At 34.8% G+C, this 22,398-nt stretch overlaps 1 protein-coding gene across 2 annotated transcripts in view; it reads right to left on the reverse strand.

Moving 5' to 3' along the window:
- The window catches only part of LOC135088367 (zinc finger protein Gfi-1b), a 71,951-nt gene extending 54,687 nt beyond the window's left edge, over positions 1-17,264 (reverse strand). For both annotated transcript variants that reach the window (XM_063983218.1, XM_063983217.1), the window contains exon 1: positions 17,021-17,264. In XM_063983218.1, coding sequence (XP_063839288.1) covers positions 17,021-17,153 — 133 coding nt within the window. In that variant the 5' untranslated portion in view covers positions 17,154-17,264. The remainder of the gene's footprint in view (positions 1-17,020) is intronic.
- Positions 17,265-22,398: the final 5,134 nt, after the last annotated feature.

The following is a 22,398-nucleotide window of genomic DNA, read 5'->3' on the forward strand; positions in this document are numbered from 1 at the left end:
ACAAAAAATTTCGCCATTTCCTGAGGGGGACGAGGTAATGACATTTGTGTAACAGCTGATGGCGCTGGGACACTATCGATATTTTTGTCGATGAGAATCATTGCTCTATGGTTCATAGTCTATGGTTTTTGTTTTAAATAATATGAATTAATTTATTATCATAAGGAAGATTCAATGTTTCAGATCTCTATTTACAGGAAAATACGCAGAAGTTTGGCATTTCTTCCTTAGCACCAATACGAATTGTGAAGTTTATGAGTTACATGAAAAAAAAAACTAACAAGCCATTTATTTATGCAAGTAGGGCTTTTAAAAAGCAATTTAAAACGTCCCAGTATTAACCCTACCACCATTACCCTACTACCCATGAAATAGGTACCTAATATTTATACAGCGTGTAACCTTTTGATATCCCATTACTTTAAGGGTTTATTCTGTACATAAAAATAATTTATAATGTCCAAGAATCATGTGTCCCAAAATGCATATTTTCGAAGATATCATCATTTTTAGTTCTTAAACTGTCACCGCTATGACTGGTTTTTATAATTGCGACGTTTAAATAATTACACTAGTACAGACCACAGTACAGTAAGTGTAACCGTTCCAATGCAATATGCGCTTTTATTTTGTAGGAGATAAAGACGATTTTTAAGTCAACATGTCGTGAGGTTTATTCTTCGTTTGGATTATTCATAATTTAAAAGAAATGTAACGGTGTTTTACATAATAGTCGTATTTTTGGCGAATGAATTTGCATGAAAAATGAAAAAGAAATAATGAATTGAAAAATATTAAATATGCCATTCGATCCTATTATGTGGTCGTATTAATACCCTAGAGTAATGGGATATCAAAAAGAAATATTTAATTATTTATATGTTTAACTTCTGATTTGGTTTGTGAATTAGCTATTTCGAAGAATTTACTAGGAGATTTAAATCAGGAGATAGCAATACTACAGTCCACACTAAAAAGAGAGGTCGGCCCACAGAGAGTGAGATAGAGATAAGTAGGTATTTGACTCAAGTTTTTGTTCCAAGTCTGGCCTCCATTTTTATCTTTAGCTTCATGGGAGCGGAGTGGCGATGAGCAAATAAGGGAATCTGATTGGTTATTCAAAAACTTTTCTGCTCCGCTCTGCCTTAGTGTAAACCGGACCTTAGAGGATGAACAGGAGGTGGTATTTGGAGTATTAATTCTCTTTCAATATACAATATTGAATTTCGACGTTGAGAAGGGTAGCTCAACGTCGAAATTCAACTTGAAAAGATGGTATGGAACTCTGTTTCAATTTTCTTTTGTTCGGTTTATACGTAAAATTATTTACAGGAGAAGTGCGACTCTTACATTTTTCTAACAATACAATCACCAAGTCGATGTCGATATCGATATTTCATATTGTGCTGTACCGTACCACACTAAAATTTCCGCTGGGTGGCCAGCGTATTGAAATAAAAATGTTCACTTTTGGGTTACCAAACACTGACCGTACTATGTAATAATGAAATAGGCAGATTCGACGAACATTATTTTATTGTATTAATACAAACGTTTGGACATAGGATTTATTTACATTAATTAATTAGTATATTGACCAAATAAAAAAAAACTTTCTTTTCCAAATACTTACTTCCTGCCAATAGGTAGGCAGTATCAAATTTTTAACATAGAATTTCGATTATATTCGTAAGTACACTATTCTTAAAAATATTACAAAATTAGGAATTTGTGCTTTCCAGTGGCAACACTTCTTGAAATTTAGTTTTTTGCAAATTTAGTGTATTAATTAATGTAAAATAAATAAAATAATATTTACTGATGGAAGGTAATATTGTCCTTTTCAAGATTTGAAGTTTCAGATATCTTTTTACAATAAAATACACTGCAATTCACCATTTTTGTCTCAGCACGTTACTCATCAATAGTGACATGTGGAATATGTCATTGGTGGCGCTGCAACTAGTTTTTATAAACTGAGTGAACCACTGGTCTACTCACATTGCTAGAGGGGATTGCCTGTCAGTTCCACTCCTGGGTTAATTAACTCTATGCATAATAGTGAAAACAAGTTATTTTTATGCTCATGCAAGGCGTTTAGCGAAGCTCATAGCGCGTAGCGGGACAAAACTACTGCAATCAAGCTCAACAGTCAACACGGTAGAGTCTTATTTCGTAGTAATACTTACAGGCTATTTTGCGACAAAAATGTATAGAATGATGTGCTGTCGACTGCACTTATAATTTTGATGCCATGTATCTTTAAAAAGACTCAGTGATTCCTCAACTAGGTGAATAAATTAAAATTCGACTAGTAGCGGGGGTCTACCCTGGCTAAAATTCGACTAGTAGCTATCCTTGGGGGTCTACCCTGGCGACCATGATGACTCAGTAATTCCTCAACTAGGTGTATAACCGTTTTCCAAAATTCGACTAGTAGCAGGGGTCCACCCTGGCCAAAATTCGACTAGTAGCTATCCTTGGGGGTCTACCCTGGCGACCATGATGATGACTCAGTGATTCCTAAACTAAGTGCATACCGTTTTTCAAAATTCGACTAGTAGCGGGGGTCTACCCTGGCCAAAATTCGACTAGTGGCTATCCTTGGGGGTCTACCCTGGCGATTAAACTGTACAATCCCACTGATTGGCGTGCGAACAGAGAACGGGTTAAGAGGTGTTAATTGTTCGTGATTGAGTGTTTTCTCAGGGCAGAATATTTCAATTGCGTCCAATTGACGTCTGCCCGTTTTTTACATTCCCTGGCAGACGCGCAAATGTTTTAGGTTTGATTTAAAATGATGTTAAGGCTTGGTATTTCTGCTAAAGTAGGTATTTCGCGCTGTCAAAATCTGCGCGCGCAATACTTCGCCGAAGACAGCGCGCCAAAGAGCTCTCGCGGCTACACAGTATAGAAATACGCAGTTGGTTAGGTTGACTTCCTTCCGTTCAAGCGTCACACTCACAGCACTTTCTAATACAAATCATATCCAAGTGATACAAATTAAAACAACTTAGAAAATTTTTGGGAATATATTTTAGAATCGAATAAATATAGAATATAACTGCCAAAGTAAAAACGGTTCAAAGAGGCGTGGCGTCACCCGACCTTCCGGAAGTTCCGCGCCGGCTAAAAGAATTTCAAGATTACGTCACCCGACCTATCGGTAGATACTCGGGAGCTTGAGCGATTGGAAAAACATTTTATGATCAGTTACTCGTAGTAGCGATTATTTAGAGCTTGGATAATAAATTATAATTGTTGCAATTCACAAAGCTTTGCATGTGGTTAATTACATTAATCAGTACACGCATCAATTTTGTTCAGTCTTTTTGTTTATTAATAAATAAAAATATCATACTAAAATTGCATACATATTAGAGATGAGACGTATTTACTAGAACAGATCCACACACTAGGTATTTTACAGTACTAAGCGGCACCTATTCCAATATTTCAAATACTTGATCCACCTAGTATTTTATAAATTACACGATTTCCGACCCTACCATCAAAGTAATAGAGGTTATTATTGCGTAATCCGTAGTCGTGTATTACGCGCACCGAGTATTTCTCGCTAAGCTTATGTGCGAACGTAGAGATTCACTCCGTCTCGGTCTGACCAAACAAATTTGAGCGCGACGAAGCAAACGCACACAAACGTAGTCAAACCATATTCATGTAAAAAAGAAAAAAATATGTAAATATTTTTATGAAATTGATATCTTTTAAATACGCCAACTTTTAAGTTGACAGTCCTAAGCCTGTTGAAGTATGAAGGGAGGAATTATTATTCAATTTCAAATTGCATTATTCATACTACGGTTGTATCTTTTCAAAGAAAATTGTATTTTAAAGTCATATTACGTGGATTAGTCCGCACTAGTCGCGTCAAGTATGCTAAATTACTACGTACTAGGTGGAATAGGTATTTGGATCGAGTATTAATAAATACTAGGAATAGGTGCACCTAGTATCAAATTTACCTAGTATAACCCATCTCTAATACATATTTGTTTGTATTGGTCTGGGTGTTTTCTTTCCATAATTTATGTATAACGTATGTACGGGGCTCTGTATCAAAAATCACTATGAGCAATAAGCATCACACACGGTTACCTGGAGTGCATTACCGCAGCAAAAAGCTTGCCATCTTAAATGAACGGTATAATATCGAGGTTTCGTCAGTACAGTTGCGAACAAAGGTGTTTGTGTAGTGTAGTTGAGTTGAGAGGTCAGATTATTGAAATAATAAAACGAACATTTTATTTTTTAAATACATTTTAAAAATAATTTACATTACAGATAACAATGAGAGGATGACATTGCATGGTGGTGCCAGTCCAGTCTTAAATCCGTTGATATATGCTGCATCTGCCATGTTTTTGGCTAAAAGATTCTTCTATCTTGCAGTTTAGACTTTTATTACAGACCTCAGACAGTATTTTTGGAAAACTTTTACGCATGGTGGAGGAAGGGACGCTCTAGAGACTCAAGTCTAGAAGGAGTCATATGAACTCCAAGTTTTAAATCCGTTGACATCTGCTGCATCTGCCATCTTTTTGGCTAGAAGATTCTTCTATCTTGCAGCTTAGACCTTTAGCTACAGACCTTAGACAGTATTTTTGAAACATTCTTACGCATGGTGGAGGAAGGGACGCTCTAGAGACTCAAGTCTACAAGGAGTCATATGAACTCCAGTTTTAAATCCGTTGACATCTGCTGCATCTGCCATCTTTTTGGCTAGAAGATTCTTCTATCTTACAGCTTAGACCTTTAACTACAGACCTTAGACAGTATTTTTTATTATTTATTTGTGTCAGTGTGCTCTTCTAAAGAGTGTAAGACGATTGTGTAGGTACTATTAAAATGTAATTTTAACTCATTGGTTTTGTCTCATATTTGAGGAATGTACTATGTATCATGAGTAGAGTCTTCGTTTAAAAGAATGCGAACGATTTAAATTTCAATAGGTAGCCAAAATTGATAATTTTTAATTATCAAAAATTTAAGCTTTCTCCAGTAACACTGATATTATTATACTGTGACTCATCAAAGTCATCATTGTCAAAAATATTGACAAATCGCGAACTGTCACGGCCAAAAAACTGACACGCGTCCGTCCTCCGTAAGCGCCACCGCGCGACTGATTGAGATTGTCCAAGCCGTCATGGACGATTTTTTCCACATTTTTTAACATAGTAACTAAATAAGACGCAATATAAAAATTTCATCCGTTAAAAGCCCTCAAGTTATTTCTGAACTTTAGTTTAGTAAAAGATTTAGAATCTCAAATCGCTTATTTTAAAAATAAAACCATATATAGAAAACGAATAGAGGTAACTTTGGGAATTTATTCTATCGAGTCAACTTCATCAAATCGTGTTTCCATCCGTTAATAGCCCTAGAAAATATCCTCAACTATGCCCAATAAAAATCTTAGCCTTTAATTTTACTGTTTAGTACCTCAAAAATGAAAAATGAAAACCTCATTTTCGCCATTTTCTCTGCTACCCGGCCTTAATTAAGTAGCTATAGTGGACAAACACTCGAAAGAGTTAATGTTCTCTAAATATGGACACAATAATGTTCATAATCCTGTTTAGAAAAGTTTAGTGCACGCGTCGGTAAGAAGAGAAGAACACCTCAAGAATGGCTGAAAATGAGTGAACGGTTCGTGCATTGGAATGAGTGAATGATGAATGCCACATCGTTTGGATCGGTTAATTTTTTTCATTCATTTGTGTGAATCATGCTGAAAGAATGACAAAAAAGAATAAAATGATCGTCCTATATTAATTTGAATTGACTTTCAAGTGTCATTTCATCTTACAAATATTATTGAATATGGCCTTCATTGGGCTCATAAAAACCAGAATCCAATAAGACCCAAAAATCTTCTACTAAAAATCCATTTTTGTGTAGTAAAAGTACGTAATGTTTAAACACAAGACATTATGGCTTTTCTTAGTGCCATCCAGTTAATGAATTTTAAATGATGACTAAGTGTATGAAGCGTGTAATCATTGATTAAGTGTGCAAATAATAAAATCAGTTCGGTAACCGAAACCCGTGGGACTGCGCGATTCGGGTCAAAGTCGTTTTGTAGCGCCAGTTTATTACGATTTCGTTCTATTAGTTTGTTTAAATCATTATCATAGTCTTTATGCTTGTGTGTGTCAATGTCATGTCCTTTTAAAGGAGATCTAAATCTAATTATTTTTGTTATACCACGTTCGTTAAATTTCTTCTTTTCATCGAGTCAAATTGCGCCATATTATTCTAAAATTTTAGGTAGGGACCTCATTATGATCAAAATTTTTTATTTCATGAATTGGCTGGAAATTAATTACCTTTCGAACAACAAATTTTAAGAAGCCTTTGCTTAAAGTGCCTTCTCAAGCCTTAGATTATGTTTAATTTCAAAATACATAATTATTATCAATGCTCTAGTAAAGAGTAGGTAGGTACATAACTTTATTTAATCATAACCAAAAATGTTCCTCAGCGTCTGTCAACGAGTTATTTCCTTGACCCTAAGCCTAAATCTTAACCTCATTAGAATCTTCCTGCCAACGAATTGATTGCGACAGCACTTTGATGCGCCCGCGCACGGCTCATTGATGGGCCTGATTGAAGCACGCTTTCATGTGCCGATCGTAGAACTAGTTCTAGCTCGCGGCTTGGCCTGTATTAAATTCACGTGAAATCTAAACTCATAAAAAACTCTCATTTATTTTTGCAAATAGGCTTTTATACGTCCCAGTATTAACCATAGATACAACTGCTTCGGGACAATAAAGAAGAAGCAGCGCAAGAAATTCAATCATTGTTGTCAGCCTCCTTTTCAAGGGTTTACTTACAGTCTTTAAAATATAAATAATAAATAATCTTAATATTGATGCGAGCTAGGCAGTTAAACGAAATAGGTACTTAGTTCGTTACAGAATATTTGAGGTTCGTTTCAGCCAAATAACGTCCACCGCTGGACAATCAAGGATTTTCTCATCTTCATGCCCACGGCTTTAGTTCGTCCCAGAAAGACCGACGTCCGCTTCAGCCAAATGACGTCCACTGCTGGACAAAGGCTTTACAGGGATTTGCACAACAATCGGTGCCGCATCCAGGTGATTACCGCGACTCTCACCAGATCGTCGGTCTACCTAGTGGCCTGACCACAAATTAAGAAAAAAAATCTGCTTTGACACCAAATATTATAGTGTTCCAATAATACAGCCAATGGCTGTAACAGTCTGTAAGAGATTTAACATAGGTATAACTATGTATATTACTTACGGCCGAATACTGAAACGCCATTTAAATATTTGACGGCTTCTCAAATAGTTAAGCAGCTCCTAAACTTACATTTCGCATACTCAAAACAATATCTGAGTAGTTCTCAATTTTTAAGCACCTCTCAAATTAAGTTGCACTCAAACGCCACTTAAATGAATTTTCGCATACTGAAACGCCATTCAACGCTAAGCATTACTCAAACAACTGTCAAATCGTCTTAAGCAGCTGTTAAATTTGAGAGTGCTTGCGCGGTATCTTAAATCCTATTCTTATACCTAAATTGACCTAAATAGTGGTAAATAATGTGTGTCATCGTTATCATTTCTTTCGAGCTTCGAGGAAATACCTAGATCTAATCGCAGGAATGCAATAAGGCTGAACGCTATTGAAAAATATTATTATAATGACATGCAATTCCGAGCGAGGTTCCGCGTCTCTAAAGAAACGGTGTTGTTTCTGGATTCATAATTTGGAAGCTCTTTGAAACCCCTCACCAAATGCCATACAACCAGTGGACCAAATACTTATTAGGAACCCTACTTTTCTACGCAACGGGAAGTTATGAACGTGTACTAGGTGATATCTTCCACATCTAACAGCCAACTGTGCATCGTATAGTGCACGAAGTAACAACCAAAATAGCTGCTATGAAATCGCTTTACATAAACATGCCTATTTCTGAGGATTAAGGGGACATCGCATAGCAGCATTTCCAAGAGTTGTTGATTTGTCAATTTGATGCTCTGTCAACAATGATAAATGTCAATTGTGGTTACGTTTCGGTCCACGATCGCCACTTAATAGATTTCAACAATAAAAAGTATCACCTTTAAAATTATTATTTTAATTAAATAAAAATGCAAGCATTAATTTTTTTATATGACAAAACGAGATTTATATATAATAGAAACTAAAAATAAACTGTTCTATGTTAAGTTGATTGAGTATATTTCCATAAAAGACAATACATAAACAAACGATGCTGCGTGTAATGGATAAAAAACGCAAAGTTATCATTTGTGTAAATGAAAACATACTTTTTTTGGTAAATGTTGCCATTATGTAAACATTTGAGAGCTGCTTAGCTGATCACGGCTTCAAATCCGTTGAGTGGCGTTTGAGAATACCATTTAAAATTGAAGGATACTTAAATTTAGGAGCCCGTCAGCTGAGTGAAAGATTTGAGTAGCGTTTCAGTATTCGGCCGTTAGTGATTCAGTATGTAATGAAATGTCTCATGTGCGGTCGTATTACCAAATATGGGGTATTATGCATAATAATGTTACGTAGAATCCTCCCGTTTAGGCATTACTTAATATTTTCCTCCCATAACTTATTTTCCTTCTACCTATGGAGATATCATAACTCCTCCCCATTGTCAATATACTAGCTTTTGCCCGCGGCTTGGCCAGTTTATCATAGAAAGAACGACGTTCGTTTCAGCCAAATGACGTCCGCTGTTGGACAGTCCTCCCCCAAGGATTTTCACATCTTGCCCGTGCCTTGGACGCGTGTTTAGTTAATCATAGAAAGACAGGCGTTCGTTTCGGCCAAATGACGTCCACTGCTGGACAAAGACGATGGCAACGAAGTACATTTGTGGTCATCTACTGGTATTATGTAGTACATTATTGAAAACTATTTTATATTCAAATCGGACCGGTGTAGTCAGGAACTACGCGATTAGCGCGTTCAAGTAAACAAACAAACTCTTCAGCTTTATAATATTAGTATAGATAAATTTTCTCGCGGCTTTTCCCGTATGAATTTCAGTCTGCTATAGCCTATGTTACTCAAGGATAATGTCGAATCGTCATGGTGAAAGAACTTTTGAAATTAGTCCAGTGATTTTAGAGTTTATTAATTACAAACATACAAAAAATTCATTTTTTTCATTGAAAAGACATTTTAGTATGATAAAGTCGATTTCACACCCGTTGAGTGGTCCAAAATCCCTAGCAATCAACTAATCATCTCCTTGTTGGCCCAACCGCATTCAAAGGCTCCCATTAATTATGCATTTGGGCCCTAAATCGCCTTTTGTACGACGAAGGGATTTGGAATTTGGAACGCCACGTGTCTCCCATTAGGATAATGGTCTGGAATCTTTCCAGAGGTTATTAAGTATGGCCGCAGACGTTTCGCGGTAATTGTAAAGCTTTATACGAGTATACTGAATGTAAAGTTGGGTGTGGATTAGGTTGGACGTAATATGTCGATGTGTTAAATCATTATCCTTGACTGCTATAGCGGGTTCGATTCCTGCACATTACAATCATTTATGTGCTCGTAGGTTTTAATTTGTTTGTATTCAATTTCATCATCATTTCATTATTTTAATTATTTTACAGTTCTTAGCTTTTGCCCGCTGCCTCGCCCGCCTGAAATTTTGTACCGAAAAACTTTACCGCGCGCGTCTGTTTCAAAAACCAGTATAAAAACTATCCTATGCCCTTTCCCGGGACTCAAATTACCTATGTTTATCTAGACCGCATTTCATCAAAATCAGTTCAAAGTTCTAGGCGTGAAAACGCAACAGACAGTTACTCTCGCTTTGGATATAGCCTGTAAATAATAATAAACAAATAAATAACCTAACTAACAATGGTGATTATGTGAAAAATATTAACTGAAACCTGGACTTTTTACACCCGTACCTCAGAACAGCAACAACAATACGGAACTAATAAAACACGGCTGATGTTCCCGTCACTTTTTGCAAAACTGACATCAATTCAGTCGTTCGGTAATGAGATTTTTGATCGCACTTATGATTTACTGTGGGAATCGGATGTCGGATGTCGCGAAGGCCGCGTCGATTTGTCGCGAACATGTGCGCAGGAGTTATTTTGCTTGTTATGTAACTGTTTTGTTTGATGTCTTACTTTTGCGCTTTCTCTTAATTTCTGAGACTTTTTTACGAGCTCAAGTATGTAGAAATAAAAACTCGTAAGCTTTAATATTAATCCGATTGCAACATAAATTAATTGACTTAGTACCCGCGGTTTCTGAATTCAGATTTTCTCTGCATAGCATGCTCTTTTTGTAACCAAGTGTGAACTTTTCTTAATTAAATTCACCCTTTAGTAGAAAATGAGCACTTTGAGCACACTCTAGCTCGGAAACTGGGGGTTTATATTTACAGACTTTTTCAGCTCGAAAATGGCGGGTCAAGAATAGATTAGGAATTAGATATTATAACGTAATAAGGTAGGTATATCAAACTATAACACTATTGCATCAAATGCAGTTAATAGGCAACAAAAATATGAAGTCCTATTTGCTAGAGGCTGCGCTTATGGACACAAAAAACATAGGTAGAGTCAACAGCATTTCTGTTGCAAAATCACAAATAGAACTATAAGTGATCCCATCGCGTTAAGAGCGCTTTTACATTAGTGCGTTAGTAGCGCGACAGCGGCGTTTTTGTAATGTCAAGATCCGCTGTCACTTATTATGAAATTTTCAGCAGCGCGTCTGTCGCGCGTTTGTCGCGCTGCTAAATCGCCTAAGTGTATATGGTAGTCCAATCTTCAATACTCAATCATTTATTGCTTATGCACATTTCCTTTGCACATTATGTCATTGTACTCGTATGTTTTAAACACACTTCTTATTCATTGTTCTTTTTTAGATTTTCCCTTTTTAGCAATAGTTATTTCGCCCAAAAATAGTGGAAATAAATCGTTTGTCCCGATAATGCGTCGCCATAATTAGTTTAGGCGCGGCAGCGACAGAGTGCGCAAATTGGATTTCCATAGGGAATGATGGATTGTCCACTGCCCTGCCAGCTCCAAATCGGGATTTAGTCGAAGTTTGATTCGGGAGAATATATTTCCTGGTTGTTCGTTTCTATTTTAAGGAGTTTAGTTAAACAGCATGTAAGCAAAATTCACCATGAATAATTCCAAACTTGCTTTACTTCAGCGTTTTTATACGTAAGTTCCATGATAGAATAGACCGTAAGAAATTTCAAAATCAAACACAAATGACAAGAATGTATCTTATTATTATTTAGGGGGGCAGGTTCGTATTCTGCCCTACCGTACCATAACCTACCATAGTTGTAACTACCTACTCCTGTTGTTGGTCTAATCTAAATATTGAAATTCAGTCAACCAGACCTTAATCTATACTTGAGATTGAATCTAGTTTTGGGCTTTGTTTTATAACACAAACTTATGAAAGACAGACTCCAATTTTGATGAGAGTACCTAATACAAATTATTACGGTTTATAAAAGTATTATTTGGAGAGTTATGAAAAAGGGTAGTAGTAGTAGCAGCTAATTATTCTACTCGGTACTTAGTTTATCATAATAGAACTTAAGTATAGATATTATAGTAGCAGAGCATACCACCCGTACCTAAGCCATAAAACCTTTTTTCGGGAACACATGAATTATAAAAAAAACTGAAGGCAGATTTACAGGGTATATTTTTCATCACTAAATTAACGTATATTTTTATGAGCTCTTGAAACGTGACTGAATTATTCTTAACTACCGAAACCGAATTTCATCATCACCATTTCAGCCATAGGACGTTCACTGTTGAACATAGGCCTCCCCCAATGATTTCCATGTTGATCGATTGGTAGCGGCCTGCGTCCAGCACCTTCCTGCTACCTTTATGATGTCGTCAATAAGCGTTCAACGGGCGGTTATTTTTGTAATAAGCCCCTGCTTTCCGAAAACTTACTTCAATAATAAATAATATAGGGTAAACCGTATAGCTATTGCCCACTTAAAGATTTCAAACACATTGAGATGAAAAATTAAAGAAAGTATTTTAATTATCGACCATTTATGACTTTTTTCTTATAACTCAATAAACTGTTAAACAGAATATTAACAGTTTTTAGTTAAAACTTACGTAACTTAGAAAATATTGAAATAAATTTAAAATCCTCCAAAAAGTACAGTCATTGCCCATTACTTACACTAATTGCCCACATCAAAGCACAGTAATTGCCCAGTATCTTAAAACAAAATAATCAATTTTAAAATGACAAAATAGGCTTTAAATAAACAAAACAAAACATTAAACTTAAATTCTAGTAGTACAGTCTTCAAAATTTCAAAATAAATTGCGTTTGGCCTTATTAACATATTATCAAATATCTTGAGCTGATGTTGATGAGTCAGAATCGGTAGAGACAGAATCATCTATGTACTTCAAAACATAGATGACGCAAAAATTTGAATTTTATTATGTATTTATTTTTTTATCTTCTTTGATATCAGTTCAAGTGGTTGCTCAGAATGTTCAATTAGCTGTTGGTTATTCTTCCCTAAAGTTGTATCTATTTCCTTACAATTAAAATTCCACTAGTAGATTTAACGTAGGATTTTCATTTTTTGTATTTGCGTTTGAAGTTTTATCAATTTTTTCAAGCCGAACCATATTTTTCATATGTTGGATACATCTTGTACAGCTTCGATCGCTTTTTGCAAATTTTCTATGCTATATTGAACTTTTGGAGTCTTTGGCATACTGAAAATGAAACATTAAAAGCCATTTTAATATTTATGCCTGTAAATTGCAAAACAAGTCTAGCAATGAGCAACTTAAACACTGCTACTGCATGGTGGCAACATTCTAATAATAATTGCCCTGGGCAATAACTATACATTAACATATGGCAATAACTGAAATGATGGTGGGCAATAACTAAAAATATACAGATTTACATGCAGTGATTACCCACCGTTAAAATGACCGTTAGAAATCAAATTTTATCAGTTATTTTCATTGATAATGGAGAAAACACTTATAATTTCATCATGACTATACACCATTAGTTGAATATTAAATAACTTGCAAAAAAAATTTAACCTCTAAGAAAGTAATTCCTTAGTAAAATTGTTAAAGTCTTTACATGTTTGAGTAACATTTTCACCCGTCTTGACAAAATCCGCCATAACTGTTTTTTTTTAGTGTTTCCTATTGTACATTTTAAATCTACTGTACATTGATCTCGGAGCCATCTACTTAGTAAATTCAAATCTAACTAGAGTGATTCAAAGTCAGCACCTGACAATATTATTCTTAAAGCGGGCAATCACTACCAGTGGGCAATCACTCTCTGGTTTACCCTACTAAGCTAAACCACAGGCCAAATGCTATCTTTAATAAATAATGTACAATAGCCGAAACAGAATAAGATTCTCGGGAAAACTAGGCGAAATCGTATAAAAATCAATGTCCCCGTTGTAGAGAGTACGAAAATAATGGCAAATTCGATAACGTCCACGTTCGATCAGGCAAATCCGATTACGGCGGGATCAGATGTCCCGTTCGGAAATTATTAGGATTATGTGAGCTCTTATATTAATTGTTTTCTATCTGGTGGCTATAAGATTGTGTCTGGCGGATTAAGCTACTTCGATTCGTTTGTTTTTATTTCGAAGAACTGAAGACGTTTAAGTACAGGTCTTGTTTTTACATATTCTTGTAAGTACTTCCTACTAATTTTTTGTCTGAATTAGATGTATTGAAATCAAATTTCGTATTTTTCTTAAAAAGATTTCTTACAGAGTTATAAAATAAAAGGCTAACTAATTATGTATTTAAGAAAACTTATCTGAAACAAATTCTGGTACCTGCTTCAAAAATAGAGTTTGTAAAAATCTAAAAATTTTCAGTACCTAATGTAACTTTCAAATAGCAATAAAAAACCGCTACTATTTACTTAGTTAGATTTAATGTTATAATGTGAGCTCTTTTATAAATTGTTTTCTATCTGGTGGTTATAAGATTGTGTCTGGCGGATTAAGTTAATTCGATTCGTTTGTTTTTATTTCGAAGAACTAAAGGTGTGAAAATAGGTAATAATTTTTACTGCATTATTTTTTAAGGTTTATGTCAATCTATACATATGGAAATTAAACTGTGCTGAAACTAGTTATAAAAATAGACTTTCACATTTTCTCAAAAAAATTACACTAAGGTGATTTTGGTATAAAAAAATCCAAAACATCATCGCCTTGAAGTCTAAAGTAGCGCTGCAAAGTTAGCTGAACTATTTTTAAAAATAAACAGATGGTTGAGAGAAGAAAAAATTCTTGTAAAGCTCACAACTCACAAGATGTACGTAGATGTAAGTTCGTTGAAAATGAAAACACTTTATTAAATTTTTACTAATATTTTGCATGTATGAACATAAATAAATAACATTGAAAATTATAATTTTCAATATAAAATAGAAGGATTTTTTACAACTATGGTTGTGTCTGTATTTTTTATCCAATGTAGTAGATACTGTCCGGATGAGAAACAAAACAGTTCAAAACGTATTTCTTTAACAAAAATCACAACTCTTAATGCCTTGACATACGAACTACCTTAAAACTCTACCAAACCCTAAAAAGCCGTCGGCAGACCCCGTGTCGTTTCAAGAATTAACACCCTTAACACTTGAATTTTCAAGAGGGTACCGTGCAGGGTCGGAGGGACCGGCCTGTAGCGTGTTAGTGTTATTCTGTTATTGTCGCTTGCCACTTTTTGCCCTTTTTGTGTTGAGGGTTAATTTGAGTTTCTGTTTTGGGGGAATCTTTCTTTGATTGCGCGTTTTAGGGCTTACCTGCGCTTACTTTTTAATTTCTTTCTGTGCTTTTGTTTTTGATGACTCAAATTTTATTGTTACTTTTTGTTTTAAAACAATTGAAGGTGTTAAACGGACGACAATATGTCAAAGCTAAACAGAACTCTTTTTTTATATTCATGCTATTTTAAACAAAGATGTAGTTAGTTTCAAACCAGTAAAACCCATAGATTACACTACAGCTCACACTAAGTAGGTATGCCCGTATTCACAAACGATGCTAGCTTAAGTGAAGCAGCAAATCAAACGCAAAGCGTTGAATAGAGCTCTGTGATTGGTTCGTATGTCTAGTATCCCTGTGCGTCCACGCGCCCTGTGAGACCTCATAGTAATGTTTGTCAATACGGGCGATAGAGTCCTCGTAGACTACAGATTTTTTTGTCAGCCGATAGTTTAGTCGGGCTGTTAATTATTCAGTAGGAACATGAAAGTGCGCAAATTACACCGATTTGGTATCGGCCGATCTTATACAAATCAAAAGCCAACCAACCGGTAAAAACTAATAAAAGTCTAGTCTGCATGGGCTCTTATATTTTCTCAAAAATTCCATCAATACCCATTCGCAATGAGAAGAAGTCTCAAATAGTCTGTCTCTCTCTACCATTAGGGTGGATTACCGTTTTTAGTCCGCCATGAAGAGTCAAAGGACTCTGACGAAAAAAGGCGTCTCTCATCAGTGGGGTGCAATTGAAAATTAATTTTTCATCCGCATTTTGGTCCGCTTTGTAAATTCCGATACGTGGTACAGTCTACGAGTACGTCTCTACATTTCGTTGCAAATTCGCACTTATTCTGAACATTATAAGGTATTTCTGCTTATCTTGAGGAGCTGTACATTCGATGATAGAGGCAAGGAGAACTGACTACGTAATTTGAATGAAAAAAAGAACTTGTAAGTAACGATCTTAGCGGAAAATTGGGTAGTTTATTCTTTTTTCTTTTGTCTATGACTTTTTCAATAATAATGAGTTTTAAGTATTTATTCGTTCGTTCGTTTCAGCCGAAAGACGTCCACTGCTGGACAAAGTCCTCCCCCAAGTATTTATTATTATAAGTAAGTGTTTTTTCTACTTTCAATACAAGAAACACCTACAAAAGGTTTAAGTATTTTTTTAGTAATAAAATATTGTATAATTAATATCATTTCGGTAAAGTGTGGTGGAATTCATTTCAAGAAATTATTATTCAGTGACTTCATTACATTAAAAGCATTGAAATTGTTAGAATTTTAAGAATTCAAAAATATCAAACAAAGCCTTTCTATATTGGCATAATAATATATTGGTGCGGTCTAGATTAGTAGAACAATGAATAAGATTTAACTTTTTTGAATATTATAAAGTTATTTAATTTTTAGCTTTAAGAATCGCTTCTCAAACTTATTTGAAAATTATAAATAATAGTAATTTTTCAAGTTACTTATAATTTTCAAATTTGATTATTATGCTAAGAAAAAGGTTCATATCAATCAATTTATTAAAAAGCGCAAAATATTGTAAACGCTGAAACAGTTGTTTTTGTATGAATACTAGAAAATTATTGTAAAACTGGAAATGATACTTTTTTGTGATACTTTAGTGGAATAGAGAGCAAAAGCAGTTTACAGATATCTGAGAAAATGTCATAAATAAGGAGCATGAAACAGATTTAAAAAAAAAATATTTAGAAAGTTACCAACATTAAAGTTACTAGAATATTGAGAATATTTTTTCTGAGGAAAAACCACTATGTATTTCAAATTACATTTCATTTTAAAATTTTAAATAATCTTTTTAGATAAACTCTTAAATTTTTCATACCCGCATTGGAAGAAAACTAAACCAGCAATATCATTGGTCTCATTAGGAATTCTACAACTAGGATAGGTTTTGTTTACATCCAACTTTGACCAACAAAAAAAAATACTAAAAGCTTTACCTTAGAAAAACAAAGAAGGGTTCAGTTATTTCATTTTTACGATAGATATTCTAATTTTGAAACCGTATTTTCTCAATTTCTAAAAAACAAAAACACATCTACATCAATAACGGTCTCTTTTTAAAAAGAGAAACTACCGTTTATAAAAATACAGGCGGGTAATTTTATGAAAAAAAAATGCGTTTTCAAAAATAGAACTTACCTTTCGGCGTGACAACTCTGAAGGCGCTATTCGAGACGGGCCTTGGCGATCCTTCGCGCATCGCCGGCGAGCCGCTTCCACTACGCACCATAGAAAAGTCAAGCGGCATCGGCGGCATTGCACTGATTTCCATTTTCGAAAATTCAAAACCGCATAACGGAACACGAAAATTTGAATTTTGAATTCGGAACGGTCCGAATCGGAGCGTGCGACCGGCACGGGCGGCGAGTATGTATTAAGGCAGCCGTTCACTTTCCGAGCGGAGCCCGGCCGTTCGTGCCGTAAAGCCGAAAATCTCTCGAATCTCCATACTGATTTCGACCTTATCGCAAACGGCGTTTTTCTGTGGGCGTGGTACGATAGGCCCCGCCTCGGCCGCCCGCCATGTGCCCGAGTGACAATCACTTTGTATAGGTAACACAATAATATGATCCGTGATGGATTTTATTGCGCTACCAATGCATTGTTCGTGAATAAATTTTTTCAAGACGTATTTTGCATTAAACATTTTCTCGCATTTTGTGAGGCTGCTTGTGTTCGGTTCTGAATATTTAGAAGGTTTGACTATTTGATAGATTGATTTGTAAAATTGAAAATTATTATCAAGTGACAAACTGAAATTCTACACCTAATTATTTGATGTAAATTGGTCCATTAGGGAAACTAAATATTTTATTAATACAAATTATTATTGTAACATAATTTAATATTTTGATAAATCTAAAATAGGTAATAGTTATGATTATTGCACACACAGTTACTGTTCTGTAATTAGTAAAACAATGCTGTTGAAAATAAGTATTAAAATTGTTTATCACTTTTTTAATATTTTTTAATGTAATCCTTTGAATAGCAACAATATCTAAAACTAAAAATATAATGGATTTTATTTAAAAATATTTATTGATAAAATGCAATAAGTTCCTTACACAATGTTTATAGTTTGTTAATTTGGACATTTTTTTGACGGCGTTAGAGGCTTAGACCTTCGGAAAAACCGAAAAAATATTTTACCATTAAAATGTTGTCCTGAACTGAATGAGAAATATCTCAGTTTAGGACAATTTGTGATACATATCAAACAAATCAGTTGATTGCGAACAAGTTTAGTGATAGCAGTTAATGTACCGCTAAGGTTGCAGTCGACTAAATATGGAAATATCATTTATTAATTACTTTAAGATCGACTAAACGTTAACTTAGTGCTAATTCCGCTAACGTGATTTAGAATTACTAGAATCGTTTGTGACCGATACAGTTTTTATTCTGAATAAATTGCTGTTTATTGGAGATTTTATTGCATATCACACAAAACTCTCAAATAAAATTAAATACAATTTATTAAGGCATTTAAGCTTAGCAACATCTTCTTTAGACATCTTTTAGGGGCTGGTTAATTAAGAAATTCAGTGTTTAAATTTTAGATTAATTAGCTTTCAAATGTGTTAATAAAGGCTATGATTGTTACTTATTATTATTAATACAAGCTTACATTAATCAAGGAGCAAATTAATAATAATGTCATAACGAAACAATCATTGTTAATTACAAAGTGTTAAAATAATGATTCTCAATATCAACGGAACATCATAAAGGAGCGACCCGACGGACGGATGATACAATTAACGGTGCCCGACGAATTGAGCCGGGCCGGTCACGTACCGACATTTAAAACAATGAACGGTTCAATTTTTCACCGGCGGCCCCCCGGACGCTGCTAATCCGGCCCTGCCATTACATAGCCGTATTACTTATGACATAGCCGTTAAGGAATTTTAAAAGTATTTTTTTGTAAGTAAAATATTCGTTTTAACATTTCGTGTGTAGGTTGAGACAACTTAAATATTTTGAATTTTTTTATATTTTGTTTTTAATTTCATACAAAAAAAAAAAGGAAAATTGACAAAGTTATTAACAGATAACCTCCTGGATATTCAGGTGAAAAAATATTTGAAAAGGTTTATATGATAAGGGCTTATTAATGGTACTGTAACATTTCCAGTTTTTTTTATGAAATAGGTATAACTAAAATTAATAAGTATTCAGGGTGTTTTGCTCTTCTAATAATTGAAATGAAAATCATAATAAATTGTTTTAATGCACCAAAAGTTACGAAAGTAAGTTAGTAATAATATTTAATTAAAATAAGCATACAAAACGGCTCGTCAGAATACGGCCGCGGGCTTGCTTTGCGAAAACTAATTACACCGCGAGCTTCGCAATGATAAAGCAAAGCCGTCGTATGGGATATTTTTATTCGGGACAAAATGAAATTCCCCTGCTCACACCCACAGCCAAAAATCGACTCTACCTCCACCGCACAGAGCTCAAAACTCAATGAACCCACCCCAATTCCGGGTGCGCTGGAAAAATTTTACTAGGTACTCGACATAAAATAATCCAGGCATAATCTTGTCGGGGAAATCCCATTATTTTGATCCCCCCTCCCCCCCATTTTCGATCCCCGAAACAAAGAATCGGAAGCGTATCGGAATGCCTTTTGGTTACTCGGATTTAGTCGTAAAAGTCGGCAGGTCGGAATTTATTTTGCGTTAAGGAACGATTGTATACTGATTTATTATTATTCGAGGTTATTCTGCGATGATAAGAGGTTTTATTTGCTTTTCATCTCAATTTGAGAAAGAATGGAGACGTTGGAAAAGCACAAAAAGTGTAACGTTTTGATTTAGTTTTTAAAAAAAAGGAGAAATACACGGATTAATTATTTGTATTTTTCTCCAACAATAGGACACCCTTAAGTTCTTTAAAAATAGGTAAATAGACTTTACCAGTTATACACATGCCATTTTCCCTAAGAGATGCCGAGTTTCATTTTCACGACAAATACCTACTCGTAAGTAGTCTATTCTTTTCAAATATTAAAATTCGATTTGAGGTTTAGAGGTGAAGGGATAGTTATAAAGGTACAGCATATACAGAAAAGTTGACTTCGGAATAAAGCAATGAGTGGAATATTTTTGTATGGTCTCGTTGACTAAATAGGTAAAACTTTGGCATGTAGGTTTCACAAATGTTGGTTTACTTCACAAAAGTGTTTAGGTATAAACAAACTAAAATGTTAAACGAGCGATTAATCATGCTTAAAATAATTCAAGTACCTACCTAAAAACGATTTTCCTATGGGGAAACTGTATTCCTTGCCTACTGATTTGAACAATAACAGTACAATCCTAAATATTTTAATATCCAACAATGAAAGGATATTCTAAATTATATTCATTTCTGCCATTTTGCTAACAATATAAAATAATGAGGACCAATCTTTCGTACGTTTTAATGCGTTTTAAAATTCGTCAGATAGGCCTCGTTTACACATAAACGACTGATAAAAGCCACAGTATGGGAAAATAAGCCAGGAAAATCTATACTTATAATAAATCTGTAGAGAGGTCAATTCTGTACATGAAATATATTTTCAAAATAACTATCAGGGGGTGATTAGTGATAGAAGCCAAAAATGCAATCAGTAATTTTTTTGTCTGTCTGTATGTTCCTTATAGAAACAAAAACTACTCCACGGATTTTAACGAAACTTGGTACAATTATTCTTCATACTCCTGGGCAGGTTATAGTATACTTAGGAATTCCCACGGGAACGGGAATTAGCGGGAAAATCCTTTTGTATGATAAATCTAAACCGCTTAAGTTAGACGCTTGAAATTTGGCATGCAGGTACCTTAGTAAACTTAAAGCTTAGTTACAACAGGATATTGCAAAATTCCCACGGGAACGGGAGTTAGCGGGAAAAAACATTTGTATGAAAAAATCTAAACCGCGTAAGATAGATGAAGGGGGTAAAACGGGATCCACGCGTACGAAGTCGCGGGCGGCCGCTAGTATTCAAATAAATTCAAATTCAAATAGTTTATTCAGCACAATAGGCCCCCTAGTAGGGCACTTATACATACACGTCTCAAATATAGCTTGCCCTACCACCACTTCAGGACAACATATGGGCTGGTGCTGAGAAGAAGTGGCGGAAGAAACTCATGCCCGTTTTCACCATCAATCTCTAATTTTTAAGTGACCCCTATGACAGCAAAATTCCTGTTATAGGGGTCACTTAAAATTAGTGATTCGTGGTGAAAACGGGCATAAGTCACCTTTGTCAGTCTCTTTTTCAATAAAATACAGTAATTAATAATAATAGACAACATTATTTTGTTTAAAAAATCTTGGCTTTGAAAGCATCGCATCGCATAAGAATGACTTCTTATTTTTATTTTACAGATACTACAACTAGCACCTGCCAGCGGCTTTACCCGCGTGAATTGAAGTCTGATAAAGAATGTCTATTAGTATTAACACATTGTGTTAATAGTCATAATGCGTTGATAACAAATTACATAATTGTTTTGTGTTAGATAAATTAGAGAAACGATTGATTCTTGATAAAAAAAATTCAGCCCTATGTACAAATTCTAATGATGTCTTTCCGGCAGTTTAACTTTTTAGATTTAGGGCTGATTTTTCAATCATAAAAAACTTTTAACTGGCGAATAAATTTGTCATTTTGACATATTTCCCATACTGAAACTGTCAATATGCCAAACTTATTCTTCAGTTAAAAGTTATCCAACGATTGAAAAATCAGCCCTTAATCAGTTTATTTTTTTTAAGCTGATCTTATTATTTCTCATTGCATTATCTTATCATATTTATTAATAAATAGATCTATCTACCATAATTATTAATCTAAAACAGATTCAAAACGTTCTATTTCTAGGCTTATAGAAAGCTCTTGTATCTCAGTTCTTGCTTTAATCCTACCAACTGCATCGGGACAGCAAATGAGCCAGTGCTGACAAGAAGCAGTGCCAGAAACTCGGTCATTTGTCAGTCTTATACAAATATGTCTGTCTAGCTTCCTCATCATCATCATCATCATTTCAACCATAGGGCGTCCACTGCTGAACATAGGCCTCCCCTAGCTTCCTCGTTGTGGATAAAAAAATCTTGTTTTTCACTCGGTTGACTGGCTGATCTATTCGAGATGTGTCCAAGGGGCATGAGGTTATTTGGCCGGCGCTCGTAAACACAAAAGGGTTAATAAGCCGACAAATTTCAAGGGTGCTGAGGGTTTAGGCACGTGATGCTTTATCGCTGCGGTGCGGCGAGGCGTACCATCAGAGTTACTCTGGTACCATATAATTATCATCAGGAATTAACACCTTTAAATGTAATATTTTTTGTCCTCATGTAACGAATAAGATGTAATGTACCTACTATTTTAAGAATAAAAGCATGCATGCAAGATTGTTAGAGAAATACTTGGGGAAGACCTTCCGGGTTTGATACCCAGTGAGGGCGAAATGTTCTGTTCAGTTTGATTACTGACTAACACCATAATCTAAGTC

This window comes from Ostrinia nubilalis, chromosome 3 (genome assembly GCF_963855985.1).
Source record: "Ostrinia nubilalis chromosome 3, ilOstNubi1.1, whole genome shotgun sequence".
In the NCBI taxonomy this organism is placed as follows: domain Eukaryota; kingdom Metazoa; phylum Arthropoda; class Insecta; order Lepidoptera; family Crambidae; genus Ostrinia; species Ostrinia nubilalis.